The 23059-nt window shown below is 39.3% G+C and overlaps 1 protein-coding gene across 4 annotated transcripts in view; it reads right to left on the reverse strand.

Moving 5' to 3' along the window:
• Positions 1–204: 204 nt before the first annotated feature.
• cadm1a (cell adhesion molecule 1a) overlaps positions 205–23059 on the reverse strand; it is a 342552-nt gene continuing 319697 nt past the window's right edge. For all 4 annotated transcript variants that reach the window (XM_055180572.2, XM_055180574.2, XM_055180573.2 and 1 more), the window contains 2 exons: positions 4528–4656; positions 205–3724 (listed from right to left, as the gene is read on the reverse strand). In XM_055180572.2, the coding sequence (XP_055036547.2) occupies positions 3606–3724; positions 4528–4656 (248 nt within the window). In that variant the 3' untranslated portion in view covers positions 205–3605. The remainder of the gene's footprint in view (positions 3725–4527; positions 4657–23059) is intronic.

The raw sequence follows: 23059 nt of genomic DNA on the forward strand, positions 1-23059 counted from the left end.
CAACAATGTGGGTACATTATAAAAAATAAAAAATAAACATATTTTGTGTTTAACAGAATAAAGACACTCATGAAACGCACAAACAACATTAGGGTGAGTAAACAATGACATAATTTTCATTTTTGTGTGAACTATCCTAGAAATTCCCAAGATAAATGTGACGTCACATCTAACACAAGAAAATAATACAACCAAAACCAACAATTACTTTGAACATTAATATCTTTTCTTTTTTATTAAGACAAGAACTCTCCATTTTTTGTAAAAATGTCTAATATGAACAAATACAAAATGTGTATGGGAATGTGGATATCATTTTTTCTTCATTAATACACAGTAACATTGCCCAAGTACAGCAGAAAGACAAAAAATACTCAACCTAAAAACAATGATGATAAAACTTTCAAGGAATCCAACATATCTGGAACCAGACCAAGAATTGATAACTGTGTATTTACCCCTTTGAGATTTCTCTGTGTGAAGACGGTCTAAAAGGTAATACTCATATAGTGTGTACATGATGTACAGTGCATTAAATAAACAAAATAAACATAAAAACATGTCAAATTCAGTGTTTCATTTGATCTGAAATAATTTTCATATCATGGGGCCGTATCTTTGCATTCTACCTGAGATGCAAGAATGCCATTATATGAACCTGAGACTTGGGCTCCAGTTCAAATAAGACATAAAAAATTCAATGACATTACTAACACTGTTGCGTTATCAAACAAGGGGGTATTAAAACAAACAAACAAACAAACAACAACGATCGAAAAAATGACAAACTTAAATGTAACCCGATTCACATCTCAAAAACAAGCACTTATATTTGGACACTTTCTATTCAGCCTTTTTTCACCGTTCTGTACAAGAGACAGACAACAAAATGGATGCTTCAGAAATAACTAACATAACCGTGTATTCCCATCAAATTTTCTCTCTCAAGTCCTCAAAAGGCTATTCGAGTGGTCACGATTTAAAACCACAGTCACATTGAAAACATGTCTAACGTAACAAGTTCAACAAAATGTACATCGGCCCGGTCTAAATACCACAAATTAGTATACTGATGTCATGTCTCATGTCACATATGCAAAAGAGGAGAAGGGAAATCTGAAATCCTGTTCAGAAGCTGCCAGACCAAAGCTAAATGATGCTCACTAGTTAAGCACAAGCCACACGACTGTACTGTATATCTCAACTGCAACGGTAACCATCAAGCCGCAAGACGCATTCCCTTTGATTTGTATTCTACGGAGAAAACAAACGCATCCAAAGTGTATCGTATAGTTAATGCACAGATTTAAAAACTCGGTAGATGTAGAAAATAACGCGAACAAGAGTGCGTGTGTTTCACCCCTCAACCTCTTGGTTCTATTTACACACAGAGGTTGATTTCGGCAGGGTCTAAACTATGGCATCTAAATTCACTTACACCACAGAGAGAGCGAGAGGAATGAAGAAATGAAGAGAAATACTTTGTTGTTTAGACATCTTAGCCACCTTAATAGTCTACATTTGTAGCTAGACTTGGGTTGAAATGTCTAATGCGATCACAAGAGCGAAGGAAGCATGGGTACTCGAGCGAAGTGGTGGTGTTTTTTGGTTAGCATCGTGTGTTGACTGTAAATATGGGGAAATCCACATATGCATCTAATTACATTGTAGACAAATTTCCTAAAATATTTGGAATGTTATTAAAAGCTTTTTAATTTTTTAGAGATACCCTCTTGATTCAAAATAAACTCATTTGAAGCCCAAAACTATTACGAGCAGGAGTCCAGAGAAAAAAAATCGGCAAATTATTAAAGACACAGACTGTTAAAGGGGCGTGTACACCAAAGCGTTTAAACGCGGCTGAAAATGCCAGGCGGACACCGACTGTAGGCCCTTGCCAGCTTTTTTCAGCTGAGGACTTTGTTTATCAGTCATTGAACGATGCGCCAGTTGGTGGTTGTGATATTTGTCCCGCCCCTCCTTCACTGAAAAACCCGCCGAGTGCCGGCGCTCAGCGTGGACAAAACTCGCCAGCTACTGGCGTTTTCGAAAAGCACGGCGCTTCCATTGGAAACAATTGAAAATATACGCCGGCCACCAACGTAAACGCCTTTGTGTGCACACCCCCTTACATTTCAAGCTGAACTTGTGGCTTGTTTGTTATTCGCACCATAAAGTCTGAGATATTTGGGCAGTTTATAATAAAATACAAATACCTCTATGATAAAAGCTAGCTGCAATAGCCACTATTTCCTCAGAAATAGTCAATGAACCTAACAGGCAATCATATACCGGTAAACACTTGTTAGACTGCTTAACATCAACGTCACATCCTCACGGACTTGCCTACAATGAATGTACACGTATGTCAATGTTTTTTGGCTGTTAAAATGCATTTTAAGGTAGTAAAGTTATTATATAATCAAATCATTCCTAAATTTTCCCTCTATATAAATGTGGCGGTCGTGGTTCACCCTCCCACCACCCCCACATTCGCCCTTGAATTTGAAAACAGCCTGCTTCGACACTATTTTAGGTAGTTGTTTAGGTGTGTGCTAGAGGGTCACCTTCACCAGCCCAACATAATAATAAAAAACCTACGGCGTAAAGCAAAAACAAAGATAAACTGATGTAAGCTGGAGCATTTAGACCTTTCTTCAATCATGGTGACTCTTCTGGAAAGAAACATTTCTGGATGAAAATGCCAACTAAAAAACGTCTTTATACCGAAAACAATAAATAGCTGCGAGGGCTTTTACAGCTGTATCTATCCGAACGCGACGGGTACGATAAACCTCTATGTGTGCAGCATGGCATGTCAACAGAATCAATTGTCTGCACCTATGCTCATTCTGAACAGCAGCCATGCTTCAAATGTACTGGCACGTATAATTCGTAAAGAAAAAACGAATCAAGTATACGGGAATGCAGCAATGCCAACTTGATACTTCAGAATGAAAACAGGTGCGGTGATGAATTCTTCAATGGTGTCATCGGTTGGTGGTGAATGGGAAGGAAACTACTGCTAGCATCTTGATGGTGCTAAAGGCATCAGATGATGTGTGTCCTGGACCTGTCATTAGGCTTAAGAAATCAAAACACTGATGTGATCAGACCTGCTTATAGTGCAGATGACATTCTGAAGGAGAGAAAAAGAGTCCACAGTGCAGGGAAATAGGTGTTGAGGTGGGGTGTGTGCGCTACCCTCATGTACCTTCGGCATGTCGATGTGTGTGTTCAAGAAGAAGGGATTGGTGTTTAAAGCATGATTAAAAAAAAGAAATTCAGAACAAGGCACAGAATTGTCTGCAAATGGTGGAAAAAATGAACAGAAGTACCAGCGGTTGGGGAGGTGCTGTGTGGTGACGCTTTCTACACTCTTCTTCTTATCTGGCAACATCTGGTAAACCCATCCCACCCCTGACCTCTGTAACACAAATACCCACATCTTCTCAGCTGCCCGGGTAGCATTCTACATCATTCAAAAATCAAAACCGACAAATAAAACCACTTCTTCATTGCAAATCCCCCATGCCCCACCCTCCCTCCATCCCTCCCTCCCGCCAAACAAAGAAGAAAATTAAGATCAACAGAGGCCTCTGGACTCAGATGTAGTATTCCTTTTTCTCGTCCGAGTTGTTGTGACCCCCTTCGGCATTGATGATGGCCGTGTCAGCGTCCGCCGCGTCGTCCGCCCCCTTAGCTTCGTGTGTGAAGTAGGTGCCTGTGTGGGTTTCAAAGAAGAGCTTGTTGATAAAAGCAATATCTGCATCACCTCGGGGTGTCTGATAGATGCAATTGCCGAGTTTAAAAGAGATTAAACACCATCTGGAGCGATTTCTCTAATTTAGAGTGAGGGTCGATTTCAGCGACTTAAATGTGCGAGTGGATTGCAGATAAATAAGGCATTCATTTTACTACTATGCAGTTGGCTTTGCTATACTGTCTTATAACCACACAAACACACAACACGGGTGAAATCTGATGCTTTGGATTCTTGAGCGCTGTTTAACAAACGCAATGAACGAACAAACAAGCAAAGAGCTAAAGGAAATCTGGGCGTGAAAGATTAAACGTGTTATTTAGTTGCTAATAATTCAGACAATTTCCATAAAATCCTCTCCAGATTTGAGAAGGTTTTGGTTTCAGTTTGGCTTCAAAATTAACCTTGGAAAGTGTTACAAGGTGGTGGGAATAAGCGATCCACTTCAAACTTCATTTCCGAGCGGGATTATTCCCATCCTCTCGGTCTGCGGCGTGATAATGAAGGCGGCGGTCGTGATGAAAAGCAGAGGTGCGCCGATCACTTTATATTACCGAACACAACAGTGTGCTGCACTCAGAGGGATAGCAGTCTTAATGTGGTCGTAGCCATGGGCCAATTCAATGCATCTATTGAGCTTCAATGCTAGACCGCTGCTCTCCAATGACTTCGGTGCCTATTCACAATCTTATCCAAAATAATTAGAAAGTCTATTGACCTTGGGATGTGCCAAACCTGATGGAAAAAAGAACAGGCTGAATTACCTTTGTGTCTCGCAAAATATCGGCCCAAAACGATGAGAAGACACAACATGGCGAAGACCACAACGGCCACCACCCCTCCGATAACCGCATGGTCCACGGATCTCTGTGCTTCTGCTCCTGCTCGTGAATCGTGAAAGATAAAATACGGATGGAAATAAGAAAGATTATATGTATATACTGTACCATTGTGTACTATTATGTATTTTAATGCACACAGAAATTTTCCAAGTAATGAACAATACATTACATGCATAAGGCATTAATTTTGGTCTTGATAAAGAATACACGATTCTACCAAATATAATTATTTTAGTTATGACAAAAATTATAAGATATATTACTTAAAATCACATGACATTTTGACAAAGAAATGTGGTTTACATATGTGACCCTGTACCACATAACCAGTCATAAGTAGCATCGGTATATTTGTTGCAAAGGCCAACAATAATTGTATGAGGCAAAATTAGCGATCATTAGGATCATAAAATTATACGGATATTAAAGTGGACATTTCACAAGATTTTTTTAGATGTCAAATAAATCTTTGGTGTCCCCAGAGTACATATGTGAAGTTCTAGCTCAAAATACCATATAGATAATTTATTATAGCCTGTTTAAATTGCCTCTTTGTAGGTGTGAGGAAAAGTGTGCCATTTTTGGGGGTGTCCTTTTAAATGCAAATGCTCTCTGCACTAAATGGCAGTGCAGTGGTTGGAAAGTGCAGATTTAGGGGCGATATTATACCCTTCTGATATCACAAGGGGAGCCAAATGTCAATTACCTATTTTTTTACATGCTTGCAGAGAATTGTTTACCAAAACTAAGTTACTGGGTTGATCTTTTACACATTTTATATGTTGATACAAGCACTGGGGACCCTATATAGCACTTGATATGATATGTCCCCTTTAAGTAAAGTAAGATACTTTGTAGATCTCCTATCGTAAATATATCAAACAATTATTTATCATTAGTAATGTGTTGCTAATGTCTTTATTTGGACAACTTTAAAAGCGACTTTTTTTCAATATTTTGATTTTATGATTCCAGATTTTTAGTAGTTGCATCTCGGCCAAATATGTCTGATCCTAACAAACCATACATCAATGAAAATCTTATTTATTCAGCTTTCAGTTTATGTATAAATCTCATTTTCAACAAGTTGACCACTATGACTGGTTTTGTGGTCTGGGGTCACATGTAGGAATTCATGCCAAGATCAGGCCTGAACATTAAGTACAACTCAATGATATTGCAATAAATAAAATGTATAGCAAACAAGAACCAAACAAAATAATGGATATTCAAATAACATGTTAAATGCGAGGTGCATGATTTTTGAAAAACACTTTCGAAAAGGGAGTCGGGCCGAGTACCAAAACGCACTTGTAGCCAATCAGCAGTAAGGGGCGTGTCTAGTGTCTACTAACCCACCTCACTGCCTGGGTTGCGTATGTGTAGGGTGGGTCTATCAAAAAAGGTCCAGATTCTATTGGGGTAGGGGCGTGTTTGTTTAGGTGATTTCAAATGTCAACATTCTCTTTCAGAGATCATGCCCCCTGCCTTAATAGTAACTTGTTATGAAACAGCCTGCAATGTGAAAAGCCTTAATGAAATCCACCTCTCCTGCAAAAGACCTCCAAACTACAGACATGCAACTGCAACAGTGGTTAAACATTTACAAATGTGACAGTTGAGATGTTGTTTGATGTGTATATTCTTGTGTCAACTGCAGTCATGACTCAAACTCAACAAATCTGGCATAAACTGTGAGCCAAAGCTGAAGAAATACACTTTCCCCTAAAAGTGCGAATCCCAAGCAATTCTTAAGAAAGATTTATTTTATTCAGTCAGAGAACAAGGCAGACTTCTGAGGCTGCACCACGTAATGATATGTGAAGTTTATTGATCAAGTGTAAAGATCCATGACAACCCAAAGTTAATGCTGGTTCATGAACTTGATTGGCTCTTCACAGCGCATAGGAGGAGCAAATTTTTTATCAATATCTCACAGTTGGCTCGGAAATTAAAGAGTTTAAGGAGAAGTAGCCTGAGAAAATAGGTACGAGACATTGCCCCCTCTACAGACTTCCAACATTATCTACAAAGGCAACCACCAAAAACCACGAAAGACCTTTATGTCACTGAAGCTGTTCATTAGAAACACCTGAGATACAACAATTTTCTGGGCCTTATAAAAAGAGGAGAACATCTAAACCTGCCTGTGCACCGTTTTATCAGTTCATGGGCTCATCCCCACTCCAAACATCTTACTTGATAAAAAGTCAATGATAAAGAAAAGGAGCCGATGGGAAGGATGTCTCGACTAAGCAATCCGATGCTTGGTAATCCAGTCACGAGGAGTTGATCAGCCTTCCCTGTTTACCCATGGCAATCTCCTGCTCTCATCTGTGGCCTGAGCCCAGGAGCTGAAGGGATTTCCTGGGGGAGTTCAAAAAACAAAACCGGCAGGCCACAACTTATTAGAGGATAACGAAAAGCGAGAAAGCACAGAGCGCTGTGCTTGTACAACATCCCACCCAATCTCACCTCATAAACAAGTCCTGTGTGAGAGGGCCGAGGATGGGATGTAGGAATGATGGTGCGACTGCCAAACCCAACAAAACATTGCTTGATAAACCTAATAGGCTATTTTGACTCCAGATATCCCTTTTTTCTGAGGGGAGGAGGCAGATTCAATTAAAGTCAGAGGGAATCTGCTTGACACCTAATTCACGCTTGTCAAAAGGAGGAGAGGGAGGTAAAGACCTGGTTTAACACACATTCCTATTAAGATGTTAATGTGTACCGGCGGTCAGACAGGGATAAACTGACTATAGGAATACCAAAGATCTCGTTTCCTTTTAAACCTTTCACTTTATTCCAAGATACCGTCCACCGGCTCGGCTGAAATGGGCTTGTTGTCTTGCTTGGGTTGTTCTCTCTCTCGGTGGATTTTATAGGAATTAACATAACTTAACAAATGGAGTGAAGACGGGTATGGGACTGTCTGTTCCCATCCAGCTTAAAGTGACTTTAATGTCCTCGCTCTCCATTCTACCCTCCACTGAGTTTTTCCTCACGGCCTAAAGATAAACGAAGGGCTCGTGCACAGAGATGATAAAGAAGATTGAAGCTCGTGATCTGGTCGCATTTAGAGATGTGCCGGTGTGCGGAGCCGCTCTGAACACAATGAGCGAACCATAATTCAATAAACGTCCACTGTGAACCAACAGTTTGCGTAATGTGTAATTTGAGGAACAGATGGTTTAGAAATGAGTGATTCTCGAGCAACCACCTCTAATCTCAGCAGCCATTTTGCCTCTGGAATATTTAGTAATTCCGTGAAATTGCCATCTTAATGAAACCCTGGAAATTTGCTCTCGTCTCAATTGGACCAGACTAGACTCATATAATTACATGTAGTTCCTGGTGCTTATGGAAGAATCATTATCATAAACACTATTCCTGTTTAACGTTTATGATTGCAAAATAAGAGACCGGAATGCCCAATTACCCAGTTGGATAGGCAAGCGACTGAGCTTGTGATAGCAGACGGGAAATGCTGATTACGAACGTGAAGCAAGATCGAAAGTATATGTCAGCGTTATCGAGCAAGTGACAGGAAAGTGTGCCATTGATCTAATCCAAATGAACCAAGCGTTGGTATTTTTGGGAGGCTGATCTAAGGTCAATGTACAGGATAACGTCAATCTGAAGTGTGTGCCACCGCAACACGCTACACCTCCAGCTATTACAATGAATGGCTGGTACGATCAGACGCTCATCCAGTTTCTGAAATATCACTCCTGTTGTGAAGAAGGATTGCTGTGAGCTCTCGGGGTTCACACCTCAGGCTGATGGACCTGGTGTTGAGGAATATGAGAAAACCAGAGACAAAAAAAGCTTCATCAGTCTCAAGACAATAGACTAAAACACCGGTATAGGGCACCTTGATGAATTGGCAGAAGACTTGATGAACGTTTCTCCAGAAAAAATGACTGCGTACAGACTGTTTGCTTTGTATGGATGGCTTGCAATCCAGTTAAGTTAAGATGAAGCTGTCACACTGAAACACACAAACCATTTCATAACTGAATTCAATTCCCTGTTTCTTGTAATATATATACAATATATCTAATCTATCACCTCAACCTATTTGCTCCCAAGATCTTTGTTCGCTCTACAATACTGTAATTTAACAGTACCGCATCAGCTGCACAGTTTCAAAGTAAAGCCATCGGGTGGAAAACACAAAAGCATGCTGATGTAACAGACAGACTAACATGCTTCAATCACTGCTCACGCAACCACAAAGCAAAGCCGAACCCAAAGCTGACATTTAATTCTGCTGTTCAAAGTCTAAATGAAGACAAAAGGTGGAGGAAAGAGAAGGAGAGCAAACAGAGCTCTGCATGATGCCGGGACCTTGAGTTATAAGCGAAATACCACAGCGAAAGCAATCTGGTCTGTAGGAAGAGAGGACACGTCTCATAGGGCTTCAGGTGAGGACTCTATGGGCCAAACCGCTGCAACACGTCTCGTCCTATGGCAATCATGCTTGCTGGTTTGAAGCAATCTCTCAAGACAATAAAGTGTGATCGCTGGATTGACTTTAGAGGGTTATCAACAGCTCTGTGGTAGACGTTCTCCAATTCTCAGTCAAAACAAATCTGTAAGCAGACTTTCACGGCACTTGTACAGACACGCATATACTGTACTGTATAAGCGGTTATTGATTTCACTCTTTTTGTCTGCATCAGTGTTGACATTTTACAGAATGGATGACGTTTTAGAGAATGACCTAAAATGAGTTTTCTTTGTGTCTTTGTGCTATCGTTCTAGTATCTCTATCTCTTTCTCCAGTACAAGTGCATCGAGACCAGATGGGAACAACAGCAGTCATTGACAAGAATAGACAGCGGAGCAGAGGTTCGATATTGTTGACCAGAACAAAAGGTTACAAGTCTACAGCTCATTTTTAGAATGTTCAAAGGAAGTCAACAAATGCCCGACCGTGTGGCATCATGCTCCTATTATGTTGTGCTGGTCCTGACTCATTTGGAGCTACAGTATTGGAAAGATAAAGGATAATCAAAGATAAAAACAAATGATTATCATAATACTGTATGATGTGTTAATCCAGTTCGGTTGCTGTTATAGTTTGTTCATTGTGCAAGGGGAGCAGGGTTTAAAAGTTGACCTAACACAAACATAAAACACACTTATGTGAAATGTCAGGTTATAGTTGTGAATTCGTGACATTGCCCGTGAAAACCCAGCAAAATTACTGTTTAAGGTCAAGTCAAAAATTGAAATCATTGTAAAATCAGTGGTTGAAATCAAACTTTGATGCTTCTAATCTCATAATTAGATTGAGACTTTAGCCTATTTCAAAACATCCTCAAGATTGTTGACGTGTTTTTGCAAAGCATGTTGAAAATGTGTGAAAAACATGTAAAACATGTTGAAAAACGACTTGAAAACTCTTCCTCACTAATAAAAGGCTCATAAGTCAATGTTCAACAGTTTCTTATAAATCATGTCCAGATGTTTTATACATTGTAAATATTCATTGTTGCACTTACATTTTTAAGTTTAAATAAAAAAATTAAAAATAATGTAAACTTTTTTGACTAATAATGGTGCGTTCACACCCAACGCGGAAGAGGTGGCAAGCTCATGTTAAGCCAATGCAAAGACGTGAATATACATCTTGTGGCGCGGTAAGTGCAAATAGCGTGAATGGCGAGTTGAAAAATCTTAACTTTGGCGGATTTTTGCACCGCGCTAACCAATCAGAAGCTTGCTCTAGCAGTGACATTATAACAGAAAGCGAGCGGAGGCAGAAAAACAAAACAACAATGGAGGACAATCATCGCTATACGAGACAATTTTGTACTTTTACAGGAATTTAAAGGATCTTGTTTGCAAGAAAGTGTGTGAGGAGGTCGAACAATCTGGTAAATGTACTCAATTTGAGCTACATAAGCCCATGCCATGATGCAAATTTTATGCTTCAAAGTCTCAAATGACTAAAATTTCACGTGCAAATGAAGCAATAAATTTAAACTTCAACTACGCGCGTCTGGTGTGAATGCAACACACAGTTAGAAGTTGCTATATATTATAAAAATAAAGTTGTATATATATATATATATATATATATATATATATATATATATATATATATATATATATATATATATATATATATATATATATATATATATATATATATATATATATATATATATATATATATATATATATATATATCTGCAAAAAGTATGTTTCAACTGACCAAATTCAGACGAAGTAATTTCAGCCATTTCAGTTTTTATCATCAATAACTCGGCAACTTATAATCAAAATATTATATATTTAAAAATCCACTTGGCTGTAAAACGTAAGAGGCCAGGTGCATGTCTGGCGTGAGTGCTTCAGGTTTACACTTCACTGTTCTAAGCACAGGTGTGAGAAAGAGATATGCTGGTGTTTTCTTCATAAGTTGAGCCGGTGGCTACACTTGATCCTGCACTCATAGTCAATTACTTCACTTCCTCAGGAGAAAGCTTCTGTTGTTTTATCGTCCAGGACTCAGGCGGTCATTGCCTGCTTCTAATAACTTTCTTAAAAGAAGCCAAGCCGCAATAGATACTTTCTCCAGTGGAGATTTTAAAAGCAACTTTACTTTTCCGTCTCCACATGCGTGAACTCTCATGTCGTCATTCATCTCAAGTGTTTTTGAAATTAATTTGGTTAATAATGCATTTAAAAAGAATCTATTTAATCATTCCAGAAGCCTATTCATACATGTTGACAGCAAGATATAGACAAAAAATTGAGTCTGTTTTATAATAAGGAGTTCTGAGAAAGGTCTATGATTTTCATAGTTAATATCACATGATTAGGGTGTAATTATACAGCCTCACATGGAGCCATTTCACAGAGGTAGTTTCAGGTATGATGCATGCATTTAGTCTCTCTCCACAACTATTATACTGAATTATCCAGCACAGAAGCCAGCAGATGTATCACCACCAGAATCAAACGCTGCCTCAGTAAAATGATGTTCAAATATCATTAAAAAACAAGCTTGATAGCATAACATTGACTTGTGGTGGCTTATGCACCAACATATTGAAAAAAAAGAATAACATTTTCTGGATCAGATTTGGCTCATATTGATAAGGTAGTAAAGACAATATTAACTCTTGTCAGCATTGCATTGTGAGCTAATCTTCAAAACATGGTAAGAAACGTCACATTGTGGATGACGCCGAACACAACAGAATGGTAAGCTGACCAATCAGGGACACAAAACTTTTCAGATCAGTGAGCTTCGTAAAAAATCAGAGCGTTTGAGGGAAACAGGGATATCTGGAGTAACAAAAATGTATGGTATATGGAACATAATGTGTTTTTTGAGCCATAAACCATGCAAACACATTGTATTATAACAAATACCTAAAATTACATTGTTTTTTGCGATGAAATAAGGGTAAAACTTTAGTATGGGGAACACTTATTGGTTATTAATTATGACTTTTGCCTGAGTAAACTCCCAATTTACTGCTAATTAATAGCTAATAAGGTAGTTGTTGTAGCCGTTAGGTTTAGGTATTGGATTGGGTTAAGGGATGTACAATATAGTCATGCAGAACGAGGCATTAATATGTCTTTTATAAGCACTAATAAACAGGCAATATGTAAGCTAATAAGACATTAGTTAAAAGTGAGAATTGGTCCCTATACTAAAGTGTTACCGAAATAAGTGCTCTTTAAGATTCAAACAGAAAATTCTGGAAATATTTGAAGAGTTTCGTTGCAAAACGAGATAACCACCGTTTTTTTAATTGTTCAGAAATCTCGTTTTTTGGTTGTGCATTCCAATTAATTAATTTCAATGCAACTGCAGTTGGTTTGTTTTGATTTAAACCTTCATAATTTTAAAAATACAGCTAAGTAGCACCATAAAACAAAATAATAACATCATAACATAATAATAAACATGTTTTGACAAAAATGTTAAAAAATGGATTTATCTCGTTTTGCAACGAAACTAGTTGCAAATTAATGAGAAATTATTATATATGGTCATTATTAGGCGTGTAAATCGGACAGTTCATTACAATTCTATACAAAATCGATTTTCTTTGCAAGCAATGCGATTTTTGCTGATACATCAACCACTTCTTAGATGTGATTACAATTCGATCCGCGTTGATTAATTTATCCATATTTTTATATTACGTGCCTAGTTATGCAGTTACATTTTTACTTACAAATGCAACCAAAATATATAACATGATCATTTAATTCAACCCTTAAAAAATGACACAATCTCTGTCCCAATTGGAAAATTTACAACAACAAACTAACAAAAATACACGTTTTTAAATAAAGAAAAATTTATAACGAGGGGCAAAATGTCACATAAAATCAAGCTTATGATGGCAACAGTCAAACTCTTTCAGTATTTTGTGCCAAAATATGTGCAATAGTGACAATCATGGAGGTAGTTCTAGAAAAAAATTAATTAAATTGAAAAAGAAATTAATATATATAAAAAATAAAGCTGTTAAACTTTAGCATCTGATCTGTCACGCAACATCAGATTTAACAGTCAAACAAGTGCTGCAGTGGTCTCTTTTGAGAGATTTTTCTTAAAATTGATCATGTTTAGGATAGAGGACATTGTGTTTTGCATACAATATCACCTGCAGTGCTAAACACACGCTCGTCTTCTGTCTCTTTCGCTGTGTTTTCGCTGCTACAACTGCTTTGTTGCTGCATCGCATTCACTTGCTGATGCTAGCAGATGAAAATAATAAAAAAAGAAATGCGTGCTTTGGCGTAAATGCGTAGCGTCAAGGAATGAGGACGTGGAGAGTGTCAAAATAAAGGTACCTCAAATCAATTTTTTACGTGTGGCATCGATGGATTGCGTCGTTAGAAAAAAAAATCGATGTATCGATCCATATCGATGTATTGTTACACCCCTAGTCATTATACCATTACAAAACAACAAATCTAATAGTGTCATGGTGGTAAGACTGTACTGTATACTTGCACTGTATATGTTTATATATACTTAATCAATTAAGAGAAGTTTCAATAATCACCCCATTATTCCCAAAAAGTCTGATTTTGCTTTTGGCCAAGAACTTTGATTTTGGTGCATCAGTACACCACATGACATGCGTCCATTTAAAAAGCTAATTGTTTCTCTGTGTGTTGTCCTTCATGTTTTAATAAAGCTTAATAAAAGCCCTCAATTCAGAAATCTCATTAAATTCACACAGCGTTCACGCGCTCGCCAAACTTCACATCAAATGTCTCCTTTGGGGGAAACATGAGAACTGAGGCAGCGTTCAATAAGCTCCCAATCACTTATGATGTAGTGACAGACAAAAAACTACCCACCCCAAATCTCACCTCAAATCAGATGGAAGTATTATAAAACGCTTTCTCTGCATCACGCTTATCTGTTTTGACTTTGAAAAGGAAGAAGCGTCTGTGGCAATTTTCTTAATTCTCTTCCCTCCCTTTGCCATTTTCAGGATAGATGGAAATGTTCTCTTTCACTACATAGAAAGAGACAATGCTGCACTTCACTGCGTATTACCTTTACTTTCAAATATTGCTATTAGGATAAGTGATAGGGAAAGTAAAAGACCTGCAAAAACTAAATGGTGGGTTACACAACAATGACAACGGGGCGTGCGGGGTGATTGTTGACTGACTTCTTAACTCTGCCCGTGTTAATGTGTTTTCTCTTCTGTCTTATTGAGACAATGAGATCTCCTTAAAAAAATAAAAGGCAGGGTCACCGTGTCCATGGGCAAACAGAACCCATTGCACTCACTCAAGCGCAATCGATTTGACAAGGAGGTAAAGTCTACCCTCTGGGCAACCAAAGTGTCTCATTTCAAAGGATGTGTTGATTTCAAAGACAGCAGATCTTCTAATTAGATCCTCTAATCTTGTAATTAAGCAAAAGTGATTGCCATGGTGAAAGTGTGAAGCAGATTGGAATGAAATGACTCCGCTATTGGGCCTATGGCCGGATAGATCACAGATGTGTTATTACAAACCTTGCCCATATTCACCTGTTCCCGCAGCCCAGCAGCAGTCTGAGCTGTAGTGAAAATGTAATTAAAAATCTCATTGACCCCCTGGTGTATCCGTCACCCCGATTGGAGGCTGTATAATGTATAATGTTCAATTTTGCTATAGCCACTTAAGAGGTAATACGTATGCAGCGTTTTGCTCGACAAAATTGGATTCAAATGTATTTTACCTAGAGGTATTTGAATATTTCAGAAAATAGAGAGCAATTGTGTACTTTAGGGCCAACAGGTATCGGCATACAGAAGAGAAGGTTTTCTATTAAACATCTATTTGGTAAGCATAAATCTCTCAACAGCCGCACAGAGGGCAAAGTCGCAGTCCAGCAGAGTCACTGCGGCAGTATTTGAAAGGAAACAATCCTGTGAGAATCAGAGCGATATCATGTTGTCGTAAACAAAACCAAGTCAAAGTCGGGAACAGAAAGATTGAATCTCTCTCTGGTAACCTTTTTGTTTCCTTCTGCAATGCCTGTATGGAGCAGTTTGAGATAAAGGGTGTCTCGGGTTCCCTCAGACAAATTATTATGATTAGCGATTACACTCATGCGTGGCCTATTGAAGACGACAAACACCGGCTATATTCAATTCAATTTCCACTCAATTTCCTCAGCTAAAATCTCCGGGGCCGTTCTGAAAGGTTTCCACTTAAATATATTAACAAATCTAATTATTTCAAAACGAAGTTCATGATGACAACAACGGATTGGCAAGTGGGACCGGTGTAACAAAAGCATTTAGTTAGGAAACTATTGCACACTCATCTTCAGTGCTTCTGGTAGAGCACTGCACTTGCAACACCAAAACCCCATTCACACAGACCTTTGGTCCCAGAAAATACCCGTTAACTTGCCATACAAGCATCTGTGTGAACGCAAACACGTCCCGTAAATCTTCTGGGATCGTTGCCGGAAAGAGGACCAACTAAGATACCCGGAAAACCCTCTGTGTGAACAAGAAGCCAAAACAATGGCGTAATGGGTGTGTCATCACGAAACAAAAGGACGCGCGTGTCATCACAACAAAAGTTATGGTTCAGCTCTTGAGAGATTACATGCAGATCAACATTCACGACGAGAAATGTCGCAAACTAGACTGAAGCAGTTATCAGCAAATGATAAATGAGATGCATAAACAATGCAGATCAACATTCACGACGAGAAATGTCAGCAAACTGGACTGACGTAGATATCCGGTAAGTTAGCTCGTCACTTGCTGCGCTGAAGCGGAGATCATTCAGCAGCATCGCGTCACGTACTTATTTGAGCTTATAATAAACAAAAATGCCAGAGCGTCATCCCAACAAGATATATCGTTCAGCTCCTCAAAATGGGGTTTTAAATGCATATTAACAATCACGATCGTGAAAACTGGATTAAAGCTTGTCAAATATCCACTCTGAAGCTGAGATCATTCACCTTAGAGAACAGGGCGTCACATGCTACTTTATAGTCTTATCATTAACAAAAATGCACGCGAGTGGTTTTGGATAGAGAAATAATAAATAATATGCAAACTTCAGATGCTGAGTAGAAGAAAGTGCAGGGCTTTAAAAGGTCAACTGTTTTTCCGGGACCTTGCAGATTCCGGCAAATCATTGGCAGTGTGAATGAACAAAAAATCCAGGGTTCATTTTCCGTGTATTTTCTGGAATGTCTGTGTGAAAAGGGCTCAAGGTACCAAGTTAACGGTTTTGATTCCCAAGGAATTGACCAAATGTATAGCTAGAATGTCACTTTAAAGTAAATAAAAGCTTCTGCTAAATGAATGAATGTAACGCTCTATATCCCATAGATCAACATTGGGGGAGAAAGTTGGCAAGAAGGTTGCCCTCTCTTTATTCTGCTATCTGTTTCTCATTCCCTTCACTGCGGCCAATCCTCTACCAGTACCTGCCTCAAGCTCAGTCACAGCTGACACATGTGGCAGCCTCCACACAGATTTATAGTTACAGTACATAGAGGCGGACAGAACTGGGCCAGGGGGAGTGTTTGGAGGCAGGACAGAAAATAAGGGCAATCTTTACAAGCCGCTTAGATTCCGTGGATTTCAGGTTTGACAAGTGCGCCTGAGGCTTAGATGACGTAGAAAACGCACCTGCGGTAGTAAAATCACGCCACTGAGATATGTTTGATCATTTGCGAGCATGTGATGCTTTTAATATAACCAACATACAATCAAGCCGTGTTTCTGGCTCGGCTTCTCCTCGTCTGCCCTTCAAACATCAATAAATCCTCAGGCCGCTTCGGGTGCTTTTGTGGACTAACTCGCATTCACAACAATCCCGCATTATGCAAATCTGGAAACAACACATTCGACACAAGGGACTCGCGTCGTTCCATTCTGCGAGAAGCAGGGGAAGTGAAGTTTGTCAGAGCTAATCCAGGATAAGATGTCCCTTCCAGGGAACCGTACAGTACAAAGCCACAGGCGAGATGGGTGTATTCCTAAGATGCTGCTTTCCTCATTTCCCTCGAGTTTGGGGATCAGTGTTAATTCTTCCCCTCGGCCACCATGAAATCAACGGAGCTAGACAACATCCGATCAGTTTGGGCGGAGCACCGCTTAACATGGTGGGGTCATTCTCGGAGCGGAGATCTGCCTTCCACTTTCTCACAGTAAATTGCTTTGAATTCCACGACGAGCCTTGCGACAGAAGGAATGAGATGAATAAAATGTCATAAGATGGCATGTAAGGGGTCACATCTAGCAGAGTTCCCTGGAAGCTCATTTTGTTGCTTTAAGGACTACCAAGAATGATGCTGTATCTCCAGCGCAGCAGGTAAGCCACTTTCTGGTGGTGTAAATGAAAACCTTCAGCCGCACAGGTCTCCATCTAATACAGTTCTCACATGAAAGGGAAGTCTACTCTTAGCTTTGGTATATGGGGTGAAGAGAGAAAAGTTTTCCTGCTCTCAGCATGAACGTTCTGGCCAGCAATAGTTATGGAGACAGCAGGGAGGTGATATAGATGTTCAAACATTTATTTATTTTCCTTAGCCAGCTTTACTATGAACAGTAGCCTAATATTTCATGTGAGGCTTAATTGGTGCTCAAGGACACTTAATTGCTAGATCAAAGAGCCAGGGTGGGTCACATAGTTTCACTTAATAACAGTGTTAAAGCAGCTATCAGGCAAACCATGCCTGCAGTACACTTATGGATAGGCACGTGGGAGATATAGACATCTAATAATAAGCAAAGCTGTCAGAGCGGTGGCCTAGCGGTTAATACACATGCTGGGGTACACATATAAGTTGTGTAATGCCACTCTTGTGGGTGATGCAAATTTGGGTCCAGCTTGCTTACAGTACATTCATCCTGTTCTCACTGGTGAATATAAAACAGTTTAAACTAGCCTTTGCTGATTTTCAGCCTGGCCAAAATCTGAAAAAAAGCAAACTTAACTTTTTCCCCACCAGCTTTTTTTTTAAGTTGCCACCCAGCGCCAGCATTTTTTTATGATTTTCAAAGCAAAATGCTGAGATAATAGAATTTTTGTAAATTACTTTTGTTAGGAGTCAGATTGAGAATGATGATCGAAACATACACAAAGTTTTAACTGGTTTTGAATCTGTGGATGCTTTAGGTGTTATAAGTTGGGTGAGAGCGCCACCTAGTGGATAATAGCGGAAATATGGATTCCTGTAAAAATTTGCCATTGGCAGGGAAGCATTTTATCTTAATTGACAAGATAACTTGTCAATGGCAGGGAAAGAGTTAAAAAAATTACATAATAAGTTACTTAAAGAAAAAAATTTAGTAGGTAGAGTCAATTTATAATTGAAATTTTACTTAAAGGAGGGGTGCATGATTTTTGAAAAAAAAAACACTTTGGAAAAGGGAGTCGGGCCGACTACCAAAACACACTTGTACCCAACCAGCAGTAAGAGGCATGTCTACTAACCGACATCGTGTCCTGGGTTGCGTACGTGTGTGGCGGGTCTATCAAAAGAAGGTCCAGATTCTATTGTGGTAGGGGCGTGTTTGTTTAGGTGATTTCAATTGTCAACATTGGTTTTTAGAAATCATGCACCCCGCCTTTAATATGATTAGCTCTTAGCATGTTGCTAACAAATTTTACTTCCTTTGCTGATATTTTTTTGTATATTTTTTCAGTACATTCAAGTATACTTCCTTTTTTAATTGAGAACATATTTTTTTGGATTGTACTTATAAGCTATTTTTCTTAAGAGGACTGGCATAAATCCAGCCCAAGCTGAGCCCATTTAATAGTTAAAAATGTATTTTTCAGCAGGTCTCTTGCTGTTCCTGTTTCTCTCTTTATCCCCATGAACACAGTGTCCAAAAGGGCCAAATTATGGAGATGTCTGCAATCTGCTAGTGCGTTTTACAGAGGAAAGTGCCCATTTCCAATCAGACCGACTGGGACCATCTACATCTATTGGGGTACTGAAGCTGATTCATGTCCCTCCTCACGTACAGACCAGACCTTGCGATCTGTCGCTCTTCATTCCACTTACCAGTCAGTGAAGGAGAAAGCCGAGTGTGTGTTTGTCATCGCAATGCTCTGCTAGTGTTAATGCTGCGCGACTCTCAGACTAATTACTGCAGCATATGCGCGTCACCTGCAAAGCCCCCGCAGGCAGTCCTGAAGGCGCCTCCTAGCCCTGCCTCAGCCATTCACACGCCAGCACCCATCCAAACCCTGCTCATCAGAAACACTACACACCACGACAAAGAGTTACTGACAGCCATAGATCACTCGCTCGAATCAAAGAGCCGTGGCAGTGAGAGTAAAGATATGAGAGTAAAGGCAGACTTGGAGACCCTTGAAGCAGCAGAAGAACTTGTTCCCGTTGATTGATGAAAGCCTTGGCCGTGATGACATCCAAATGTGACAATTCGGGGACATTAAAGGCGCCAACTCTTCTGCTTCACCTGCTGCAGACCAGCTGAGAACAAAGTGGTCATTATCCCACTGTATTCTGCGATGGCGCTCCCTGTGGTTCAGAATCTGCTCAATTATCTTCTCCTCCAGGGCTGAGGCTGACAGGCGTGTTGGCAGGTGTGTCCTTTCCATCCCGTTCACCTCTTTTATTGGAGGATTAGCAAGGGGGGGGGGCATCGCTAACAGGAGAGCTTCAGAGTTGCCCTTTCTTGCCCGCTGGACAGATGAGCGATGAAAGAGCAAGTGCTCGTCTTTGGAGATGGAGCAAGGAGACTGGGCCTCGGGTGACCACAGCATAAAGCACGTAACCATCTGTTACTGTAAAGAAAAGCTGTAGTATAGGCATAGAAACTGGCATCTATAAGGTTTCAGAGGCGTACATATTTTGTATTATGAAAAAAAAAACAAGACTATAGGTGTACAATGATAATGTTTTTGTAGCTCAACTGGTAGGGCATTGCATTAACACAAAAGGTCTTGGGTTTGATAAAATGTATACCCTGAATGTCACTTTGGATCTGCAAAATGCATACATTTAATGTAAATGCACTGAATATAAGCACGGCTAGGATTTGGATGTAGTTATGAGACTGCATGTATTATGATATTGCTTGTATACACCAAGAAGCAAGAGGTTTATATTGGATAACTTATGTTTTAAACACAATAGAGCGGATTTACAAACGGGGCTTAGTCCCAGACTAAAATGCAAATTTGAGCTGCCTTAATTTAAAAACAACTTGCATTACCATATCTTAAAGTTTAAAGCAGTTTAAAGCAGTTTTAAATTGCAGTTTCAAAGGACTCTAAAGGATCCCAAACGAGGCATAAGGGTCTTATCTAGAAAAATGATTGTCATTTTTGACAAGAAAAATACAAAATATGCACTTTTAAACCACAACTTCTCGTCTATTTTCGGCTGTGTGACGTGCCAGCGCGACCTCACGTAATTGCTTAATGCTGTGGAAAGGTCACGTGTTACATATATGAAACGCACATTTGCAGACTATTTTAAACAATAAACTGACACAAAGACATTAATTAGTATCATTCGAGATACAACAACGTTGGAACGGTCCTCTTTCTCCACACTTGTAATCACTGGGGCGTAGTTTCGCATACGTCATCCGTGACCTTTTGACGTGTTGGCGTATTGCGTGGGGTCGTGCTGGGGCGTCACAGGACCGGAGATGGACGAGAAGTTGTTGTTTAAAAGTGCATATTTTATATTCTTCTTGTCAAAAATGACAATGGTTTTGCTAGATAAGACCCTTATGCCTCGTTTGGGATCGTTTAGAGTCCTTTAAAACTGCAATTTAAAACTGCTTTAAACGTGTTACGTGTTGTGGTCCATTAAAGTGAAAAAAAAGGACCTGGAATGTTTTCCTCAAAAAACATGGTTTCTTCTCGACTGAACAAAGAAAGACATCGGAATTTTGGATGATATGGTGGTGAGTAAATTATCTGGATTTTTTAAAAAGAAAATAGGCTAATGCTTTAACATATATCAGTGCCATTGTTTTGTCTCATGGTGCACACGAATAGGTATTTTTGGTAAAAACTACTTATCCTAAATGTTCTAATATAACTAAGGCCTAGTCCTGGATTTATCTAAACCCTGTCCAAGAAACTACCCCAGTATGTCTATATTGTTTATTTTTGCTCTGCCAAAGAAAACAGGTTGAAAAGAAGCCAATGCAGGATCACGTGACACCAAAAAGCCGTGAACACACACAAGCAGCGTGAAACAAACAATAAAACCTTTCAAGGTTTTTGGATCGCTGCTTGTCTAATCAAATTAAAAAACCAAAACTAACTGTTGTATAAGTTTAGGAGAAACATTTGAGTAGATACATGAGCACACACACACACTCATTAAACTCGTACATCTTTTCAAATTCAAACCGCTTTTTGTGTGCCGTCTTTACTTATGCATGAAGGGAATTTAGATCAGACTGTTTGAAAACAAGATGTTAAGTAACATAGGCTTTACTATGGCACAACGGGCAGGAGAATCGTCATGGCGACTGCATTGAGAGGATGAGGCAGAGGCAGTTAACACGGGCTCTTTCAGCATATAAAACAGCTTCACATCAGAGGTGGCTAAGTTCATGTCAAACAGGGGCTTAGATTTACCGGTGAGGGAGCGAGCAGGAGGAGATATGCTCAAATAAGCCGTTGCTTAATTTTGGCACCATGTGTGACACTAGCAGATTTTTATTCATTCTTTTCTAAAGCCTGCTATTTATTTTAACCGCTTTGTTTCACAAAAGACATTCGCTTTAGCATTTACAGGACAAAAATGTAGATATAATTCATCCGTTCCTATTATGAAAATTGTGACGGAGGTGTGGCCAATGCATCGGAAAAATGAAAGCCATTATTACGTCTCTCATGCAAATACCTGTTCCTTTATGAAAAGTTTTGAAAAGTTTCACTTTTATAATTGCCAACAAACAGTCTTCCAAACCGGCTGGCCAAAGTGGAGCGATTTTCCATTTGTCGCAATCGGCGGCAGACAAAGGAGTTATTTTACACCTGGTTTCTTACGGCTCTTTGCTGCATTGTTACCTAAAGCGCATCATCAAAAGACGGCACCATCATGTTTACCGAGCCCAGCCTTAAACATGTTGAGCGGCGCAACACTGAACAAAGGATGATGAAATGACAAAAAGAAGTGGAGTGTGCTCAATCATCTTCCTTGGAAATGAACAGAAATGAGGAGTACGCCTGGATGAAGTGATACGGAGGCGCTGCTAAATGGCTTCTCACCATCAGAATTCACTATGTAGAGGGACGAATAACAACACCTTTATATGATGCTATGAAAAGATTGACATGACGGCAGTAAGTCAGTTCTAGAAAAGATCAGCAGAAGAAAGTTTGACTGTAGACATGAAATGGGTCAGGTGAAGAAAAATATGATAAATAGGGGAAGGTGGCAATTTGTGATGATACAATAAGAGGGTTGCTGACATATTGATAAGGATTTGATCTATGTGACCCTGTGAAGCATGTTTCTTTCTGTCTGTAGTGTAATTCATATTCTGCCAAAGTACACGGTATGTCTTCTTCAGTACAACACAGAATTTAGATTAATTAACTTTCATAAAATAAAGTATTTCGAATTAAAATAGAGTAATTAAAGTTCAAACATAAAATTCAAATTTACATACAAAGTCAATGCAAAAATTTGAATAGACACAAATTTGCACATGGCTTCGCAAAGGTTGCGAACTTGGCAACAAGATTGCATCTTCCATGCAAGTTCAAAATGTTTAACTCACGTGCAATGTTCACATGACGCATTTATTTGTATTGGAAAATGAAGGAAAGCATTGTTTTCATTTGCTTGACTGACGTGAAAAAGTCAAGCAAATTTCTCGTCATCCTGCAGGAAATCTAAAGCAAATTTGCTTCGCTTTTGGTGTGCACCTTCCTGGAAAAGCCATCTTTCTCTACTGATGGTAGTCAGGTATTCTGA

The sequence above is a fragment of the Misgurnus anguillicaudatus genome, chromosome 9 (assembly GCF_027580225.2).
Source record: "Misgurnus anguillicaudatus chromosome 9, ASM2758022v2, whole genome shotgun sequence".
Lineage (NCBI taxonomy): Eukaryota > Metazoa > Chordata > Actinopteri > Cypriniformes > Cobitidae > Misgurnus > Misgurnus anguillicaudatus.